This window comes from Pleurodeles waltl, chromosome 12 (assembly GCF_031143425.1).
Source record: "Pleurodeles waltl isolate 20211129_DDA chromosome 12, aPleWal1.hap1.20221129, whole genome shotgun sequence".
In the NCBI taxonomy this organism is placed as follows: Eukaryota; Metazoa; Chordata; class Amphibia; order Caudata; family Salamandridae; genus Pleurodeles; species Pleurodeles waltl.
The window spans coordinates 663,747,534-663,768,686 of record NC_090451.1 but is presented as its reverse complement, the minus strand read 5'-3'; the positions used below and the strand labels follow the sequence as shown (position 1 = coordinate 663,768,686).

The following is a 21,153-nucleotide window of genomic DNA, read 5'->3' as shown; positions in this document are numbered from 1 at the left end:
TCATAAAGATGACTAACTACCAAGACTAACAACCACCACAACAAAAGATACACAGACATCTTAGTACTTTTGAGTCCTTTTCTCAACATCCCCATATCTATTGTATAGATTGCTATCTTCTGTCTGTAGATACATGTGTAAACTGGTACACCCTTGATGTGCAGGTGCACAACTCACCTTTAGTAGTTTCCTTACCTACACACCCCCACCAGGAGGTAATAATCATGTCTCCGTCAATCACCTACAGGGCATCCAATGTTTTCGGGCAGAAAGCCCTCTCACTGCGAAAACTCATCATACATTCCTCACCTCAGACAGGAAGCTCATACATACCCAGCATGCAATCCACATTCAGTTGCATGTAATGTACTCATCAAAGCTTCAAGGAATGAGGATGCACAGTGGCATGTGCCCAGCAAATAAATAGCTTCCAGCAACCATGCGCCTAACAGCAAAAGTCAGAGGCAGCTTGAGTTTCTCCCCCCAAGTGCAGCTTCTAGCATATATCAACCCAACCTCAAGGTGGAAGGACAGGGCTTTATTTGCATCAAAGATTATCATTTTGTGCTCCATGCAGCAAGGAACCCCTCAGCTTTAGTGCAGCAAGATTGAAGCATTCTGGGTCATCACTAGAGAAGGGACCACCATTAGCAAAGCTGCAGCATTTCAGCAGAATGCAGAGTGGGCACAAACCTGGGTAATGAGCTAGCTTCTTATGTTACTCCATGTGACCTGGTGCATGCTGAGCCAGCATGACTCTTAGCCAAAAGGGTACTTAAGGCATGCTTGTATTGAAGCAGGAACTTGCAGATCAGCATGAGCCCTAAGCAAAAGACTATTCCTGGAACCCTTGCATCAAAACAGAGACATACTGAGTCAGCATGAGCCCTACCCTAATGGGTACACCCGGCAACCTTGCACCAAATCAGGAGCATGCTGAGTTTAGCTTGAGCGCTAACCAAATAATTACTCTTGGTACACTTGCATCAAATCAGGAGCATGCTGATCAGCTTGATCCCTAATCAAAAGAATACTCCTTGCGACCTTGCATCAAAACAACGACATGCTAAATCATCTCGATCCCTAATCAAAAGAATACTCCTGGCACACTTGCATCAAAATAGAGACATGCTGAATCAGCTTGACCCCTAACCAAAAAACTACTGACACCCTTGTGTGCAGAGTCCTCTTGATCCCTAACCAGAAGACTGCTCTTGGCACCCTTTCATCAAATCAGGATCATGCTGATTCAGCTTGGTCCCTAACCAAAAGATGACTATTTGCACCCTTGCATCAAATCAGGAGCATGCTACTTCAGCTTGGTCCCTAACCAAAAGATAAATATTGGCACACGAGCATCAAATCAGGAGCATGCTTATTCAGCTGGGTCCCTAACCAAAAGATGACTACTGGCACTCTTGCATCCAATCAGGTGCATGCTAATTCAGCTTGGTCCATAACCAAAAGATGACTACTGGCACCCGTGCATCAGATCAGGAGCATGCTGATTCATCTTGGTCCATAACCAAAAGATGACTACTGGCACCCGTGCATCAGATCAGGAGCATGCTGATTCAGCTTGGTCCATAACCAAAAGATTACTACTGGCACCCGTGCATCAGATCAGGAGCATGCTGACTCAGCTTGGTCCTTAACCAAAAGATGACTACTGGCACCCGTGCATCAGATCAGGAGCATGCTGAGTCAGCTGGGTCCCTAACCAAAAGATGACTACTGGCACCCTTGCATCAAATCAGGAGCATGCTGACTCAGCTTGCTCTCGAACTGAACGACTACACCTGGCACCCTTTCATCAAAGCATCCCCGCAGTGAATCAACTTGATCCCTAACCAAAATAACATTACTGCACCCTTGCATCAATACAGGAACATACTCACCCAGTAGGAGCCACGATGAGGAGACACCACTACTTGGTGGAACGTGATGTGTGATCGCATGCCCATATACAGGTACAACTCATGGGATCTTTACCCCAAATTGAAGGATGATGACAAAACACAAGCACAGAGCAGCTGTAGCACCCTTTTTCAGCGAACAATGTGTTGCATCCACAATAGCCGATGCACAAGGACAGCTCTTATCTTCTATACACCAAATCATCAGCATGCTGATGGGGCATCAGACAAGGTACAGGATACTAATATCAACCTTGCACCAAAGCATGAGAAGGTCAGGCAGCAGGAGCTCTGACATCTGGAGCATTCGTATCTCGCCTGTCTGTGGCAGGAGCATTTTTAGGAGGCACCAACCTCGTCACAGCTCCAAGCATCACTGCACCAATGCAGATAACCTGGTGACTCCGCCAGATCCTCTCCATCTGAAAAGCTCACCGCTATTCTGCCCTAAAGCCCTAGAGCCCAGATGCAGCTTCAAGTGGCTTTGCACTAAAGCAGGGATATGGTGATTCATCCTTGGTCATGCAGAGAACTCTTTGTTATTAGGCATTAAAGCAGCAGCATGCTGAGTCAGCACAGCCCCTGGCTCAGCTCTAAGCATCTCTGAACCAAAGCAGGATTATACTGTGTCAGCATGAGCCAAGGTGCACCTCCAAGGATCTCCGTACTACTGCAGCAGCATGGTGTTTTAGCATGCACCCAGCTGTAACATCTCCGTACACCTGCAGGAGCACACTGTCAGCATGCACCCAGAATAAACGTCTCTGCATTACTGCAGGAGCATGCTGTGTCAGCATGGACCCAGAATAAACATCTCTGCACTACTGCAGGAGTGTGCTGTGTCAGCATGGACCCAGAATAAACGTCTCTGCACTACTGCAGGAGCATGCTGTGTCAGCATGGACCCAGAATAAACGTCTCTGCACTACTGCAGGAGCATGCTGTGTCAGCATGGACCCAGAATAAACGTCTCTGCACTACTGCAGGAGCATGCTGTGTCAGCATGAACCCAGATTAAACATCACTACACTACTCCAGGAGCATGCTGTGTCAGCTTGAATCCAGCTGAAACATCTCTGCACTACTGCAGGAGCATGCGGTGTCAGCATGGACCCAGAATAAACATCTCTGCACTACTGCAGGAGCGTGCTGTGTCAGCTTGAATCCAGATGAAACATCTCCGCACTACTGTAGGAGTGTGCTGTGTCAGCATGAACCCAGATTAAACATCTCCACACTACTCCAGGAGCATGCTGTGTCATCTTGGATCCAGATTAAACATCTCTGTACCCCAGCATGAGCAGGCCGTGTCATCATGTGCCCAGATTAAACATCTCTGTACCTCAGCAGGAGCATGCTGTGTCACCATGAACTCAGATTAAACATCTCTATACCCCAACAGGAGCATTCTGTGCTAGCATGAACCCAGATTAAAAATCTCTGTATCCCAGCAGGAGCATGCTGTGTCACCATGAACTCAGATTAAACATCTCTGTACTCCCACAGGAGCATGCTGTGTTAGCTCAGAGGAAAACTGAGTGCTGAGACACAACAAAAATTTATAAAAATAGTGCATATGGTTATGATCTTTTAGAGTCCTTGATGAATAAAATCCACTGAAGGGTTCCGGAGATATGCATTTTTAAAGCATTTAAAATATTATCATCAAGCCCAAACAAGCATTGGCAAGTCAAAACTGCAAACTTTGGAAAACGTTTGTTACATAGAAATTGGCACCTCCGACCCTAGTTGGGTGACCAAATCCACCAGAAAAGAGGTCTAGGAGTCTAGAATGAAAATTGTAGACAGTCATCTAGCCACCAGAGTGCCCTAGAAGCAAGTTCCAACCTTTACAGGCTTAAAGGTGATCAATTGATGCGCCTGAGGCTGTACGGGCCACAAGGATTAAGACCGGTAGAGTCCTTTGTCTACGGGTGGGTGGGGGCAAATCCGACCACAGATCTTAGAGTCCCTCTATGCAGGGTCAAAGGGCTGCTGATGCAGACCATTAGTTCTAGCAACACAGCAGTTCTGGTGCAAACATTTGGTGGGGGCTAGTGTTCTTGTAGTCCAACTAATTCAGTCTCTGACAGCTCTCCCGGGTCCAGCAGACAAAGATTCCTTTGTTGGCACGCCCGGTGACTGGTAGCAGGGAAACTCCCACTGTGGCTACCACTCGGTTGTTTTGGGCTCTTTCTGCTTTTGTGTCCCTGGAGCAGATTCGATGGGAGCAGCCAGCAGATCCTTGGAGCCTCTGCAGTGGATTGGGCCTGGAATCACCTTTTCCCTGGGCCAGGTGCAAAGAACAGGTCCAAAGGCCACTAGCGCTGTGTGCAGCAGGTGCAGTCACTCCGGCACCTTCCTATTTCCATGCACTTCAAAGTGGTATAGAGATGTCTTCTTCTTGTCCTTAGTCAGAATCCCGCAAGTACTAACTTCTAGGGTGCCAGAGGTGCCCATTATAGCTCAGTAAAGTGCCCGAGGGGTCAACGTTGTCACTAACCAATGCGCTAGTAGGTTCCCCTCCTACCTGGTGACACAGTTCCACTGATGTGTGGCATCTGGGTATCTCAGAGGTCACTTTGTACTCCACAACCAACATGGCTGAGGTCTTCCTCAAGTGTGAGGACCTTGGTAGCCCACTCCTGGGGGTGTAGCTACCATGGGCAGCATGCCCAAGGAAACTAGTTCTAAAACCAGTTTTCCTTCCTTTCGCCCTCACTCTACCCTGTCTAGGGAAAACAAATGGCTTCCTGCTCAGGGATATTGTCACAGCTTTTCAAAGGCACCATCACCCTTTGATGCCTGCCTTTTGGGCTAACACCCTTTGCAGCCAATCCTGTTGGTGGGAAAAGCACCTCCAGTGAAGCAACAGCCTTTATTCTCAACCTGGGAGTTGTTTACACGTTTTCCCAGGTGGGTGGAAACCTGTCTCAGTCCCTGTGACTTTGTGAAGGCACTGGACTAGCTGGGTCAAACTATGGCTACTTCCGCAAAAGTGGCCAGCAATAAAGTGGGCATAAATGTCTACTGCGCCATTGAGTCACATTTGATGTCCGCTTTAATTTGATATCTTACATGATAGAATTAGGTAGCCTCTGTCAGAAGTGAGACACTGTAAAGTGCCAACTGTTAACTCTGCAAATACCTTGTAAGGCTACTCAACCATCTTCAGCAAACACCGACAGTTTAGGGCTTTGCTGAATATACATATCAAAATATAGGTCTATCTTAACAATATACAGCTCCTTGGCATAGGGCTACATAGGCCTGCCTTAGCAGAGACTAACATATATGGTCAAGGGATTTAAGTTGACATTAATGGTACTGACAAAGTTGGTGTGCAGGGCATGCACAGCCTCTTCAGTCTGCAATAGCAGCTGAAAGTCGTGTTTTCACTTTGTCACACACAGAGTGGTACAATCATTGCAGCAGCTCTTGTGTGGACAGCCATCCTTGCATGCCCTTGGTATCTGGGTACCATATACTAGGGACTTACAAGTGAAGTCAGCACATGCCAAATGGGGGTATTCAATTCAACGTATACTTTTACAAAGGGAAAGAACCCTGGCACTTAGGTGCGGACAGCAGGCCTCAGTGCACTGTCAAAGTTGAAAACCAGCACCTAGTAGTCTAAAATGGGACAAAAAGTTGGGGGAAACACTTCAAAAAGCCAGTTTTTTTACACAAGGCATTACCTGACAGCTCTTCTCCAGTGTCATCAGGCAATATCATTGCTCACGGTGCCTGGGTGGGCAGCATTCTGAGTTCCAGATAAGATCTTTGGTGAAATTCACGACTGTCGGCATTGGTGGTTGATCCTGGGCAATCTCATTAGTTGATGCATCCCCATGTTTCACTGCCAAAGGTTATAACTACACACACCAGCGGTCGTACTGGGGGACCAAACTAAACAAGGATAGGCGGGACCTAGTTAACAAATCTTGATCTTCCAGCTGGAAAAAGACACCTCTTGTTCTTTTCAGGGCTTTTCAGTATTTCAGCACTGTTGCTCTGCAGTCTTTACACTGATTACTGGTTCCAGAGAGGATCTGTTTTAAGTATCTTTGTTGTGTACAAAGATGCTTTTATAAAACTGGCCCTAGCTACCCTCAGCAGAAATTCATCCACCATCTCCCGAGTCAAGACCTAAGGTTCATTGATGTTTCTTAACTGGTGGTCCCAGATTTAAGCGTAAATGCCTGAGAGGCAGATGTTTTTTGTCACAGGTGCAAGATGGAATGCTCTTCCAGTTACCTTGCGTAAAATTCAAGATCGTTCACTTTTTCATAAGGTGTTAATGGCCTGGCTAAATCTACAAAAGATTTCTGTTATATTTATTGCATGTACAGGTCTTTTTTTCAGGAGAGTCAGGACACCTTAGAGGTATCAGAGCACTTTATAAATTTATTAACATATCAACATAACTTCTCACCTTCATCTGGCAGAACGTTGACTTCCAACAGTCGTAGGTGAATGTTATTTGGCAGGTAGTGTTGGGACTTACTGTTTTAGCAGCTGTTGTGTACCAGTTAGGGGCTTGATGAAATTACATCTTGAAAATTGAATCAAGAGTCTTATCAGGGAGAAGAGAATGTTCGAACAGTACAGACAGGGCCCCTTTAGCGAAGGAGGATCCTCTCTTCAAGGAGACGCATGCAATCCCTCTTATTTCTCACAGCCCTATATGTCTCTGTGGTGACTGTGATAAATTGCAGCACTGCACACACCCGCACATCGCTTTTAGTGTCTTCACAGTGTCTGCACTTCAGTTTCTATGAGCTCGCCAAAACGCAAGGTGTGGTCAGAATTAATGCGGGGAGCAAAGACACAGCTCCCTCTGCATATGCACACGGCCACCCTTACGACCATCAAGTTCCCCCGCGTAGTCAGATCATGATTAAGGTTGTGTAGCAATCGATTTCTTTAGTCCACGCGAAGTACTGGATCTCACATGGTCACAAGCACTGCAGGATCCTGACCAGCATGGCTACCTCTGAACATCAGAAATCATCTAGATAAGTGAGAGGTACCTACATTTTGTACTTGATCCTCGCTTGCAGAGGCCTGATCAGCTTCTGCTGCCTGTTACTATTTTAGATCCCTGTCTGGCCTTGCCGACTGGTGCAGTGGAAAACTGGCATAACACTAAGAACCTCCAAATTGCTCCACGCAACTCAGCAAAAGGGGATAAATGGAGTCCCAAACTACACTTACAATACTCCTGCTTTAGCTCCAGATGAGACTGGAATAAATTAGAAAGGCGTTGGACGTGGCCGAACACTATTACAAGACCCATCAGCTCCTGTTTGTGATTCACCTATGCTTTTTGCTGAACTCTGTCCAAATATCTTTTTACTGGGCTTGAGTTTAAATTGTTGCCAACCTGGAAGTACATACATTTAAAAACAAATCATCAACCAGGAAGCTTAACCTGACTTAACAGCGGTGGAACTTCCTGTGTGGTGAATTGGAACCATATTTAACAGGAGGTGGTACAGAACTGCTTTTCTGTTTAAATTGTAAGCATCTCCCCCATGTTAATACTACACAAAAAAGGCCTTGGAGAGTGTAGCGTTTGTCAAGCTAGCAAATCCAGACGACTGAAAGTTTGAGAAAGCTTTCTTCTTTAAAAACGAATCTATTTTTCCTTCTATTGAAAGTGTTATGCATCACATTAGGTAACGTTTTCTCTAATGAGTGTCTATAACCTCCATCTGTCAGAATGACCCCTAACAAAGCTTATTTGGTAAATTACCCATTTTGTTCTGTATCTGCTTCTTCAGGGCACATGAGCTGTTAACCATGCAAATGGGTGTAATTCCAATATCTGGGAGGTATTGACTTATTTGCACTTCTTCCTTTGTGCAAAAGCATATATTGAAGTGTAAATTGGTAAAATAATCAGTAAATGTTAAGGATAGACAAAAATATATCAAAATTACAGTAAAATAATTCTGAAATGGCGTGGGATAGTTTCTCACAGTTATCACGTGTAAATAAATAATTTATTCTTGAAGAGTAGATATATTTACATACAGTGACTCTAAATTAGAAGTATTTACAGAGTCAGTGATTAGCCTGACATCTGGAATTTGCAGCCTTTGTGAGACAATGCCGGATTCCCCCAACCAAGATAAACAGTTGCATTTTGAAAGACCACAGATCACTCTTACCTTCTTTACTGTGTCTGTCCCCACCATCGGCTTTCCCTCGGCTCCATGGGTCATTGCCAGTGGCCGTGCACCTCTGTCCTAATGGAGTTGCAGACCCTTCCTCTAAGCTGTCTGTCCAGGAAGCCTCTGTTCCACCAAGGTGACTCTCTGCAATGGGCTGGAGACTATGACGGGATAGTCCCCTCCTTTGCTTTGCTTCCACATGGGCAGGAAGAGGCCCCTTGAAGTGTGACAGGTCCCTATTGGGGGGTTCTTTATTATCAGAGCCTAAATGGATGTTCATGTTGGGTTCGATCCTACTCGTCCCTGGCCTTTGAGTGTCACTCTGGTCCAGTGGCTCCCAGACCCCTTGGACTTTACCTTGCTGATTGCTCTGCTTGTTTAGGGTGCTACGGAACCTTAGCTCTTTGAACGTTGTCACTCCAGTCTGGCTGTGCTTATCTGGATTTGCTTGCTTAGAAATTGACGTATCCATCCCCTCATATCGTTGGTACAAGACAGAGCTGGTCAGCTCATTGACTGGTGGTAGCTCTGTATCGGGCGAGAAAGTGATGAGCCAATCACTCCTGTCTTTCTTGGCTGGCTGTGGGGTTGTACCTGTGGTCGCCCGTTTCCTCCGCTGAGCCAGCTCATGGAAAGATGTAATATTCTTCTTGGTATCTCCTGGTCGCCCTTCCTGAGTTCGCTCCAAGACACTGGGCAGAGATCTCTCACATTTTATTTGTGGAACTTCTGCTGCACCGAAAAGATCATCCAGAGTGGTCTTCCCATCTTCTACACTCCAAACTTGAGATGCTGGTCCAATCTTTGTTAAGGGGAGACATTTCTGGTCACTAATGGACCTGGTCCGGGGAATCTTGTTGAAAGAAGTGTCCTGTTCTTCAGTAATATTTGGTGGAATGGAGCTACTCTGGACTTGGAGGCCTGATATTGTGTTGTGGTGTGAGTCCATCTCTTCCTCAATCTTTTTGTTCCATGGTCTTTCTGGTATTTCCAAAAAGACACCACTGGGATCTGAGTGAAGGAGATCATGGTATATTTTTTCCCCCTCCTTTTCTAGAGTTAAATAGCGTGGCTGATCTACCTCCAATGGATCGGGTCCTGAGTATCTGTCTTCAGATGGGTGTCTGAGCTGAGCCTGCTCGCTCGTCAGGCAGTTGGCATTGACAACACTGTCTTCCAAAGGTATAATGTCAGGCTGGTTTTCTGGAGACGGGATACCATCGCTTAGAAACTCCCGGCAATAGAAAGAGACAGGAGTTTCTTCCAAGGTGAAGTCTGAGCAACTGCTGATGGATGATGAAACTGACAGGGTGCTCAAGACGGCATCTGTAGGGGAAGTTGCCTCCTCCTTGTGATCACCTACGTTCTCCACATGGGAGGGTGGCTCATTCAGGAGACCTGACTTCAGCAGCTGGTGCGGGTGGGACTCACAACATCGACACTGCGCAGCTGTGTTGTTGGAATTGGCGTCCACTTCGAAGTTCCCAGTGGTCTCTTCTTGGCAGTGCTGACAGCCGGCTGTCTGCTCCTCAGGTTCCGATGGGGCTCTGGTAATGGGACCCTCCTGCATTTCTGGCCTAAGTGAAAGGTGCAACCCAAGTGAGACATGCTGCAGGCGGATGTGATTGAGGTTGCCCAAGATGCCTTTCTTTGAGGCAAACATGTTGTTTCTTGAGATGCAACTGTTCTATTGCTAGCTGATAAACAAACGTCTGTGAAACAGGTAGGGGAATTCACAATCAACTGCACAAATCATATATGTGCTTCGATTGACTTGCCACTAGAGTGACACCAAGAGAGAGCTGTGACGAGTTCTCATCCAATAATGCAGAGCTCTCAAGATCCAGAAGTCACAAAAGTAAGAAATGTTTTGAATGTGAAGCAAATGTTTTAAGAGAAAGCTGATAGTGTTAAATTGTAGGATTTCTCTAAAGTCATTAAGACGTCTAAGACTGGCCAAGAGTAAAACTGAGCTTTAAGTGTGTCTCGTAATCTGTGAGCGACACATGAAGTGGTTCGCCTCAAGTGGCGAGATACTTGGGAATTTCCTTATAATATTTATTGTTAACCACCGTTGATTCTGCTTAGTTCTCTCTTTAATATCGAATTGGAGGAATACATGTAAAAATATCCTCAAAGTTAGCAAGACCGTATGGAAATATGTGCTCTTTCTTGATTTGATTTTCAGATGAATTGGGGGTTTCTGCTGACACTTGCATAGATTAATGTCTTGATGACCTGTTAATGACTTGGCCTGATGTCTTGGTGAGATATTAATAGCATAGTTCGATATCCTCCGGAGATATTGATGCCTTAGTTAGATGTCTTCATTAGATATGTATTACTTGAGATATTATGGATTTGGTTTAATATCTTGCTGAGATATTATGGACTTGGTTTAATATTGTGATCAGATATTATTGTCTTGGTTTAATATCATACTTAATGTTATTGACTTAGTTTAATATTGTGGTGAGATATTATGGGCTTGGTTTAATATCCTGTTGGGATGTTATTGACGGTTTAAAATCCGGCTGAGATGTTATTGACTTGATTTAATATCTTGCTAAGATGTTATTTACTTGGTTTAATATCCTGCTCAGATGTTATTGACTTGGTTTAATATCCTGCTCAGATGTTATTGACTTGGTTTGACATGCCGCTGAGATGTTATTGACTTGGTTTCATATGGTGCCGAGATGTTATGGACTCTGTTTAATATGGTGCTCAGATGTTATTGACTTGGTTTAATATCCTGCTAAGACGTTATTGACTTGGTATAATATCTTGCTGAGATGTTATTTACTTGGTTTAATATCCCACTGAGATGTAATTGACTTGGTTTAATGTCTTATTGAGCTGTTGATGACTTTGATGTGTTTGTGAGATATGTTTACCTTGGTCTGGTGGCTTGCTGAGATAATTATGTATTTTATCGTTTTCTTGGTGAGATATTGATGGTTTTGGTACTTTCACGTCTTGGTATCCATTTCACAAGGATTTTGATCCAGTGACAAGGGTTATTCAAAATATTCCAAATAAAGCTCCGATGGCTCTTGGGGTATTTTCATCTCCCGGACTTGAGAACTACAAGATCAGCGGTTGGCGGCAGCATCGGACAGAGGCCCCAACTCCAGCCCTGAGGGGTTCAGGGATCTGAAAGACATTTAAACATGAGGTCACTGCCAGGTTCTGAAACAGCAGCACCCTGAAAACTCCTTATAAGACAGTTTCTGGGGATCTTCCACAAATTGACTAACCAATATTCAGGGCCTATGGAAAAAAGTTAATATTGAACTAGTGGCAGTTGAATATTGCACAGCACCGGTGCTATTGTTACTTGAACAAGTAACACATAGGTGTTTTTTGTGTTTTGTGCTTTTGTGGGCTAGTATTAATTGGGAGTGAACACCTTTAGGTCTGTAACTCACTCCTGGCCCTCTTTTGTTTTGATGACTTGAACAAGTAACGCCACGGTATTTTTCCTGTTGAACTCTAGAAGGTAAGAGGCAGAATAGGATATGATGCCAGTTGAATATGTTAACCACACACTGTCACGCAGCAGGTGCATTAACCCTCTGGGCTATTTTACCCGCCGAGGCCGCCAGGAGAAACGGTCTGTTCTTTTGATCGGGAGAGTGCAGAGGGCGAAGGCAGACTCCGAGAGCGGGGTACCAGGACGGCTATCACCAGAAGGGGCAGGTGGATGGGTTCATTAGCAGGGACCCGGGGGCGGGTGGATGGGTTCAGTAGCAGGGACCCGGGGGCGGGTGGATGGGTTCAGTAGCAGGGACCCGGGGGCGAGTGGATGGGTTCAGTAGCAGGGACCCGGGGGCGGGTGGATGGGTTCAGTAGCAGGGACCCGGGGGCGGGTGGATGGGTTCATTAGCAGGGACCCGGGGGGGGGGGGGGGGGGGGGGGGTTGGTACCTTAATCACCAAGGGAAGGGGTGATATGCGAGTTTCTGGTCAATGGGGGAGAGATCCCAAGCCATGGTTAATCATCGGAGGGAGGGTGGAGACGGGTGTCTGATCTTAGCCCCGGGGGAGAGGGTGCAGGTGTAGACTTCAGGAGGATGACCGGAAGTCTGAGGGGCACGTTTGTTAGCGTGGGAGTGGGGGCGGGGGGGAGGTCACCCTTACAGGGATAGAACTGTGGGTGTTTTGTTGTTTACCAGGGACGGAGGCGGTGGTGAGTTTACAACTAAGCAAGGGGGCTGCCTGGCTTCATGCCAGAGGAGGGGCGAGGACAGCTCCTGCGTCTGCACCGTGCCCGGGGAGGCGCCGCATTTCGTGAACTGCTGAAGCCTGCCACAACCTCTCCTGGTGCCCAGGCCGTCTCTGTGTATATCACGGCTCATCGTCCCCTCCCTGGCGGGAGCAAGCCATGCTTACTCCGTGCTGGCTCCTTTCCCACCCCCCAAAAACCCTCATGTCTCTAGGTAGAATGCAAGGCTTTCCATGGTTTCCAGCCCCGCTCACCCGTCCAGGAAGGCCGGCAGACTAGTGAGCGTCCCGGACCCCGCCCTGCTGCCCGCCAGCATGTCTCGGCATACAGTAGACCGCAGCGTGCTAGGAGTCCGGAAGCAGAGCCCGTCATCATCATCAGCTGCCTGTCGGACCCGCCCTCCTCACCTCGGTCACCCCGCCATGAGCCTCTGCCTGGTATGGGGTACCAATACCTTCATCAGCAGCAGAACCACCTGCTCTCATCACAACATCCTCTGCCGTCAACCCAGCAGCAACATCAGCACCACCGGCATCCCCATCTCTCCCCTCAGCATCCTCTGACGTCACCCTGGCATCAGCATCACCTGCTCTTACCTCGGCATCATCTGCCACCAGTCCACAATCATCATCACCTTCTTCAGCGGCATCACCTGCTCTCCCCTCAGCATCATCTGCCACCCCCCCCCCCCCCCAGCAGCAACATCAGCACCATTAGCATCCCCGTCTCACCTCAGCATCCTCTGACGTCAGCCTGTCATCAGCTTTACCTGCTTTTACCTCGGCATCATCTGCCACCAGTCCACAATCATCATCACCTTCTTCAGCGGCATCACCTGCTCTCCCCTCAGCATCATCTGCCACCCTCCCCTCCCCCCAGCAGCAACATCAGCACCATTAGCATCCCCGTCTCACCTCAGCATCCTCTGACGTCAGCCTGTCATCAGCATCACCTGCTCTTACCTCGGCATCATCTGCCACCAGTCCATAATCATCATCAACTTCTTCAGCAGTATCACCTGCTCTCCACTCAGCACCATCTGCCACCACCCCATCGGCAAAATCAGCACCATCGGCATCTTCAGCTCTCCAGTCTCTTAACTCAGCATCTCCTGACGTCAGCCTAACATCAGTACCCCCATCTCTCACCTTGGCATCCTGTGACCCAGCATCAGGGCACACAGTCAGCAGCATCCCCACATTATCAGCAGTTTCATCTGCTCTCACCTCAGTATCTTCTGACCCCAGCCCAGCATCAGCACCCACATTATCAACAGTTTCCTCTGCTCTCTCACTGGCATTTTTTGAACCCAGTATCAAGAACCTCATTATCGGCAGCATCTCATGATCTCACCTCAGCATTCTCTGCCCCAGGCCAGCATCAGCACCCTCTTTATCTGCAGCATCCCCACATTATCAGCACCACCCCTTTTCTCACCTCGGCTTCCTCTGACCCCAGCCTAGCGTCGACCCCCACATTATCAGCAGCATCTACTGATCTCACCTCGGCATCCTCTGACCACCAGTGCAGCACCAGCACCCCCTTTCTCAGCAGCATCCCCACGTTATCCACAGCATTTCCTGCTCTCGGCATCCTCTGAGCCCACCCAAGCACCTGCGCCCCCTTTATTAGCAGCATCCCCACGTTATCTGCTCTCGGCATCCTCAGCCCAGCTTCAGCACCCACATTATCCGCAGCATCCCTCGCGCTCACCTCAGCATCCCCTGCCTTCAGCCCTGCATCGCCGTCCTCTCTAACTAGCCTGGCCTTTGCACCCCGAGCATTCTCCACTGCCTGCCCAGCCACGCCCAGACCAGCATCCTCTCTTCTCAGCCCAGCTTCAGCAGCATCTGCTCTCAGACCTTCTAGCCAATCAGGGGGTGCCAGAGTTTAACCCACACTGTGCCAAAGCACAAGTAGCGACAGAGAAATCCCGTTAGAGCAAGAATCTGTGCAGTGCCAGAAAACTTCAAGAGCGGGGAGTCGGTGCAGCTTCAGAGGATAGCCCTGTCAGTGGAAGGACATGTGCAGTGCCTGATCAGTGCAAGGACATGTGCAGTGCCTGATCAATGCAAGGATTCGTGCAGTGCCAGGAATTTTTACGACCTGGGTCTCACTTCAGCATCAGAGGATAGCCCTGTCAATACAAGGATCTATGCAGCTCCCAATCAGTGGAAGAACTTGTGCAGTGCCAGAAAACTTCAAGAGCTTGGACTCAGTGCAGAGTCAGAGGACAGCCCAGACAATGCAAGAACTTGTGCAGTGCCTCATCAGTGCAAGAAGCTGGGAGGTGCCAGAAAACTTCACGCGCTGGAACTCAGTGCTGCGTCAGAGGACAGCACTCTCAATGCAAGGACCTGTGCAGAGCATGACCAACGCAATGACATGTGCAGTGCCAGAAACTTTCCTGAGCTGGGACTCGGTACAGCGTCAGAGGATAGACCTTTAATTGCAAGGAACCGTTCAGTGCCAGAAATCTTCATGAGTTGGGACTCAGTGCGCATCAGAAGATAGCCCAGTCAGTGCAAGGGACTGTGCAGTGCCTGATCGATTCAAGAACATGTGCAGTGCCTGATCAATGCAAGAACTTGTGAAATGCCTGATCAGTGCAAGTATCCGTGCAGTGCCGGAAATCGTCATGAGCTGGGACTCAGTGCACCATCAGAGGATAGCCTGGTTAATGCAAGAATCTGTGTAGTGCCTGGTCGATGCCTAATCAGTGCAATAACCTGTGCAGTGCCAGAAAACGTCAAGAGCTGGGACTCAGTGCGGCGTTAGAAGATAGCCTGACCTCTGCAGTGCCTTAGCAATGCAAGTCCTGCACAGTGCCCAATAAGCGTAAGAGCCTGCACAGTGCCAGAAAACTTCAAGACCTTTAACTCAGCGCCACGTTAAGAGGATAGCCTTGTCAATGCAAGGATCTGTGCAGTGCCTGATCAATGCAAGAACATATGCAGTGCCAGAAATCTTCATGAGCCGTGCAGCATCAGAGGATAGCCCAGTCAGTGCAAGTACCTGTGCAGTGCCTGATCATTGCAAGAACCTGGGAAGTGCCAGAAACCTCAAGAGCTGGAACTCAGTGCAATGTCAGAGGATGACCCAGTCAACGCTAGAGACTGTGCAGTGCCTGAATAATGCAAGAACGTGCGCCGTGCCAGAAAATTGAAAGAGCTGTGACCCAGTGCAGCGTCTGAGGATAGCCCTGTCAATGCAAGGACTTGTGCAGTGCCTGATCGAGGCAAGAATCTGTGCAGTGCCAGAAAATGTCATGAGCTTGGCCTCAGTGCAGCGTTAGAGGACAGCACAGTCAGTTGAAGGGCATGTGCAGTGTCTGGGCCGTCCCAATGCCAGCACTTCACGTAGTGCCAGTGAATACCCTGTCCTTAACCAGGACTCACTGCATGCCAAAAATGAACGATTCCAATGCCCGCCCCGTCCCAAGACTGGCACTAACTGTTCCTGCGCTTGACTCAAGATGTGCCAGAGACCTGCCTTACAGTGCCAGGACGCACACAGTACAAACAAGTAATGCTTCATGTGAGAGCAAACTCACTGATAGAGATTAACCCTTCAATTACTGTGTTATATCCATTGTCAAGGAGTATCCATTCTAGTGCCATGTATGTACCCGCTTTAACGGTTAAGCGCTTTAAAGGGTATGTTTCAGTATAATGCCAAATATTAACTTTTCTTGTGCTGGAATGTATGCAGTGCCAGAGATTAACATTGTTTGTTCCAGGGCAGTATCAGAGATCAATCCTTGTGCCAGGACCCAGGTAGTGCCAGAGATGAACTATTATTGTTCCAGAGGAGTATCAGAGATTAACAATCCTTGTGCCAGAGATTAACTATTATTGTTTCAGGGCAGTATCAGAGATCAGTCCTTGTGCCAGGGCCCAGGTAGTGCCAGAGATTAACTATTATTGTTCCAGAGCAGTATCAGAGATTAACAATCCTTGTGCCAGGTAGTGCCAGAGTTTCATTATTAATGTTCTAGGGCGGTATCAAAGATGAACAATCCTTGTGCCAGGTAGTGCCAGAGTTTCACTATTCATGTTCTAGGGCGGTATCAAAGATGAACAATCCTTCTACCAGGTAGTGCCAGAGATTAACTATTATTGTTCTATGGCGGTACCAGAGACGAACAATCCTTGTGCCAGGTATTGCCAGAGTTTCACTATTAATGTTCTAGGGCGGTATCAAAGATGAACAATCCTTGTGCCAGGTAGTGCCAGAGATTAACTATTATTGTTCCAGGGCGGTATCAGAGATGAACAGTCCGTGTGCCAGATATGAACTATTATTGTTCCAGAGCAATATCAGAAGTGATCAAACCTTGTGCCTGGTAGCGCCAAACATTAACCATTTTCTGTGCCAGGTCCTAGGTAGTGCCAGAGATTAACATTCCAACTGCCAGCAGTTAGATTTCCTTGTGCCTGGGTGCAGGCAGTGCCAGAGATTACCACTTCAGGGCGGTATTATGAAGACTGTGCACTGCCGCACTGCCCACACAGTGAGACAAAGTGGCACAAAGGTTTGCTGCAGTATTTCCTTGCCAGTGAAAATGTGTTTTTTGGGATGGAAAGTTACCCTTTTTGTAGCGCACATAGCGCTTTGCTATTTTTTTTTAAATATAAATCTGCCCCTGCTTGTTCCAGAAATGCCGGTGCTGGAGGTGAACACTGAATAACAAAAATCTGCTGCAAATGAGTGGTAGCTGGCTACGGATATTTTCCACCAGTGGACCACTCCATTGATGCAGCCATACAAAGTAGCGCACATTACCATTTGCGTTACTTTCCAGTTGAAAAACAGTTGCAATTAAATACTTTATCAACACTTTGTACCAGTTTGCGTCACTTTTTTGACTTTGCACCGGCATGTGGGGTGGGAAATGTACTGTGACGCAGCACAAAGCAGCACCCAAAGGTGCTTGATGCTTTGTGTCAAAGGAAAAAGGAAAAACAGCTAAATAAAAATATTTTTTTCCCCCTAGCAGTGACACACTTTGGGCTGTCAGCTTTAACACTTTGCCAATTTTTTAATTGTGCTGTGCAGTGCAGCAGACATATAAAGTTCGAAAAATATGGCAAATGTAAAACACTTCTCCTTTGTTACGCCTGCCTCAGGAGGTGTAAGGTTTTGACACAAATCCCCGTCTACAGTTGTGGGTGGATAGGGTTTTGCATGAAAACCCCCTGTTGATAGCACGGGAACTGCCATGTAGCACCCTTGGAAGAGCACGGTGATGCAAGTTAGCGCAAAGTAGCGCATAGTGGTACTTTGGCCAACTTTCCAATCTAAGCCCGGTTTTACTTTACATTACATAGAGTAAGCACTATGCGGTGCACAGGGTTGGTGTTACTAAAGTATTGGAATGCAGGCACAAAGTGTTAGTAAATCTGGCCCACAGTGTTGATAAATCTGCCCCAGGAGTCATGAATCTATATCGATAAACAAAGCTTCCAAACGTGATGAGCGTGCCCAAAGCCCTAAAATAGGAGCCAGCAGGCTCCTGAGCTTCTCGGTACCTCTGAAGAACCTTTGCCTTTCAAGAATAATGTTAGGAGGGCCAGGACATGACCTTGAAACCCTTGCACAACTTCTGTAAACTCATAGTAATCTCCAGCACCTAAACCAGCCGTGGCAGAGGACCAAATCCACAAGGAATTTACCCAAAAGGCTTTTTCCTTCATTGACAAATTATTAGCAGCTAGAACCATACCAGGAGGGCCATTTGAGTTCCGGATTCTGCAGGAACAGTGGTGCTGGTGGATTTACACTTTGCTTGGCAGCGTGTTGGATGCCTTCCCACACAGGAGTGAGCAAAAACAGACAAGCCAAGAAGCAGACAAGAATAAATGATTCGCCTGTGCAGAAGTAGAGCACAAGGTGTCTAAATTATGCATTGCAGGATGGTTCGCTTCATCGTTGAAAGGTGCAATAATTGCTCTCCAGCTTCAGGAGTGGCAGGTCATGCAAGGTTTACATCACTCTGACAAAAGCGATTAGCAGAGAGGCCTCCAAGATAGGAAGATCTCCAACTCCCTGGTACACCTTGACGATGGATGGCTGGATAAGCGAATAGTGGCCACCAACAACCAGAAAAGTCCACCGTAGAGGCGAGGATAGCCTGGGTCACGTGATAGGACCATTTTGTGCTTGGCCTACTTGCAGCATATCCCAGATTCTGCATGGAGGCAGGATGGTTGCAAAGCGCAATAGCCATGCAAATTATATCTCTCACACCCCATACACTGCTTTTGACTGACATGGCAGGTCACATTGCAAATGACGTAAATGCTTTCAGATGTGACAAGAAGAATGTTACGATGAACATTATCAACACAGCAACTGTGGATATAATAGGACCTCTTTGGGTATTTGTAGGTTTTAAGTTATTGGTTTATATTTTGTGAGGTCTTAATCATTACATTTGGTGTGCCAGTTATGAACCACTGGCCCAATGGGGAAAGGTACAGGGGTTTTTCAGTTTTTACATTTCAACTAAAATGTGGCTGTTTAAGTGAATTTCAAATGTTATTAGAAGCACATACTAATATGTTAAGCATGAAAGAAACCATAACTTTTTTTGATCATAGTCTGCATACTATCTGGCGGGCACAAGCCCAGAGCATGTCAACCGGCTGTGAACCTAAGCTCTTCCCTCCGCTTCCACATCTAACTCACCAAACCTCACTCTACTACCATGACCTCCCAAACAACCCTACTAAATTCTCCCTCATTTATCTCTCCCTGCTACTATGATCGCCCTAACCCTTCCACAGACACTTCCTCCTCCATCCCCCTTTACTCATCCCAAGCCTTTGGGATGAGTAAATGAGGGATATACTCCCAATTAACAATTCTGGATTTCCTTCCTCCTCCACCCCTCCATTACTCCATTCAATCTAACTAACAAGCTCTCATATTCGCGGCTCAAATTAACTCATAATAATACTAAAACTGTACTCATATTTCCCGATACTAATCTATCACTAATTCTTGTTGGGTTCCGGAGTAGAGTGCTACTCACCGAAAAGTGCTTTGACGCCTCGTCAGGGGTTGTAAGCGCTATATAAATACTATTACAATACAATACAATGTCCTTTGCCCACGCACAAAACACTTTGGCCAGGCCAAAGGTCCAACACACTTGTTGGTCCAATCCACAGTCCTGTCCAGCCCAACTGTGCGCAGACCTCAGCTGTGCTCAACTGGGGTTGACCACATGGTATGTACCCAACCACAGCAGCACATGGAAGTTGGCAAGGCATAGCTAAGGTGTGCTACTTTTATTAATTTATTTTTAAATATAACAAGATACACAGGTCCTGGTGCAGATTCAAGGATCCTGACATCCTCCAGGAATATCTGTGGGTCGAGGGAAAATCCGGGATTACCGAAACATACAAGATTGCGCTCTTAATAGGTGTATTGATACAGAGTCTGTGAATGCAACATAGTAGTTCTATTTGGGGCAGACTTACCATTGAAAAAATGTTTTTGCTTTTTTCTTAACTTTGGTGAATTACAAATGACCGAACTTTGTTAAAGCGGTGGGGAGGGAGGACACTGCCTTCAGTTGAAAGCCTCTAGTTTCCATCATTGCTGCTGCACCCATCGCTGTGTAACTCTAGATGTGTTTCAGGATGTTTGACCATCTTTCATTAGAGAGTCGCAGTCTAAATGTGGAGTGCCTCCAATGCTGCTCAGTCTTCTCAGCTTTAGTATCATTCCTAGAGCACAGGTGTATCCCAATGAGTTTGTCGGCCCAGTGACTCAGTAAGGAGCCAGTCACTACAAGGGGCGGGGAAGCATGCTTTCTGGCATACCGGCTAAGCCTTCATTTGTATGTAAACAAAATTCCTTTTCTGGGATCCATTACAGGCTGGTTTCACTAAATAAGGAGACATTATTGAGCACTTAGATGGTTTAGAAGCCAGTGTTTTTGTGTAGAAATCCTATAATCAGTCCCAAGGAGCATTGATGGGAAAAAATACTTACAACATTTTCATGGATTAACTCCAGAGACCAAAATGCCTGGGTGTAGGAAGCTGGCTCTTTATATGGTGTATGAAAATGAGATATAACGTGCAAAGAGTCCAAGGGTTACTTTACTATTTGACAGGGCTTCCTGTAGCAATCTTAAGGTGCTGTTTTAGGGGGTAGTGTGGTCGAGCAGTCTTAGGCCTATCGGAGAGGAGTGTGAGACATCTGCAAATACAATTAGTCAGTAAATGAGACACAAATCTAAGAAGGAGATCCACACCAATTTACAAAAATGACAAATATCTTTATATATGTTTTGGCACCAGAATCAGTATCAGCAGGCAAGTGCATTTTGCAAGAGAAATCTTTACAGTTCAGAAAAGTCAACACCTGGTGCAATTCTTGAAAGCTGCAATGTTATCTTATGGAAGAACAACAAATACTGCAAACAGGTAGAGTACAGCGACTTACAAGACCAATCTCCTGGACGTAAGGTGAGTATTGGGAAAGGGCCAGGACCACACCAGCAGGTCACATCGGGCACTGGGTGCAGAGGTGTAGTGTGGGGTCGGGTGCCCAAAATTAGTCAATAGGGATCGGTCCAGTTGGAAAGAGGCTGCAGGTTAGGACTAGGGGTCCAGTTTTGGGTGAGTCAGCAAGGGGGCTCAAATCTTGTGATGCTCGAGGACATGAGGACACCAGTGGTCCTCTTCTCCTTGGTCTGGGGCGGCCAGGAGCAGAGGGTTCTTGGACCATCAGGTGTCCATCACTGGTGGTGGTCGCAGTGGCGGGGGCCCACAGAAACAGGGTGCAGGCATGGACTGGGGAACCAGTCTGGG

The 21,153-nt window shown here is 47.0% G+C and overlaps 1 protein-coding gene and 1 long non-coding RNA gene across 6 annotated transcripts in view; one reads left to right on the top strand and one right to left on the bottom strand.

Moving 5' to 3' along the window:
* The window catches only part of RUSC1 (RUN and SH3 domain containing 1), a 90,353-nt gene extending 76,204 nt beyond the window's left edge, over nucleotides 1-14,149 (bottom strand). For 2 of the 3 annotated variants that reach the window (XM_069218453.1, XM_069218454.1), the window contains exons 1-2: nucleotides 14,036-14,143; nucleotides 8,093-11,251 (exon numbers count right to left, since the gene is read on the bottom strand). In XM_069218453.1, coding sequence (XP_069074554.1) covers nucleotides 8,093-9,758 — 1,666 coding nt within the window. In that variant the 5' untranslated portion in view covers nucleotides 9,759-11,251; nucleotides 14,036-14,143. Of the gene's footprint in view, nucleotides 1-8,092; nucleotides 11,252-14,035 lie in introns of all 3 variants that reach the window. The other variant, XM_069218455.1, reaches the window with a different exon arrangement.
* LOC138268619 (uncharacterized) overlaps nucleotides 1-21,153 on the top strand; it is a 100,641-nt gene that overhangs the window by 21,675 nt on the left and 57,813 nt on the right. The window lies entirely within an intron of this gene.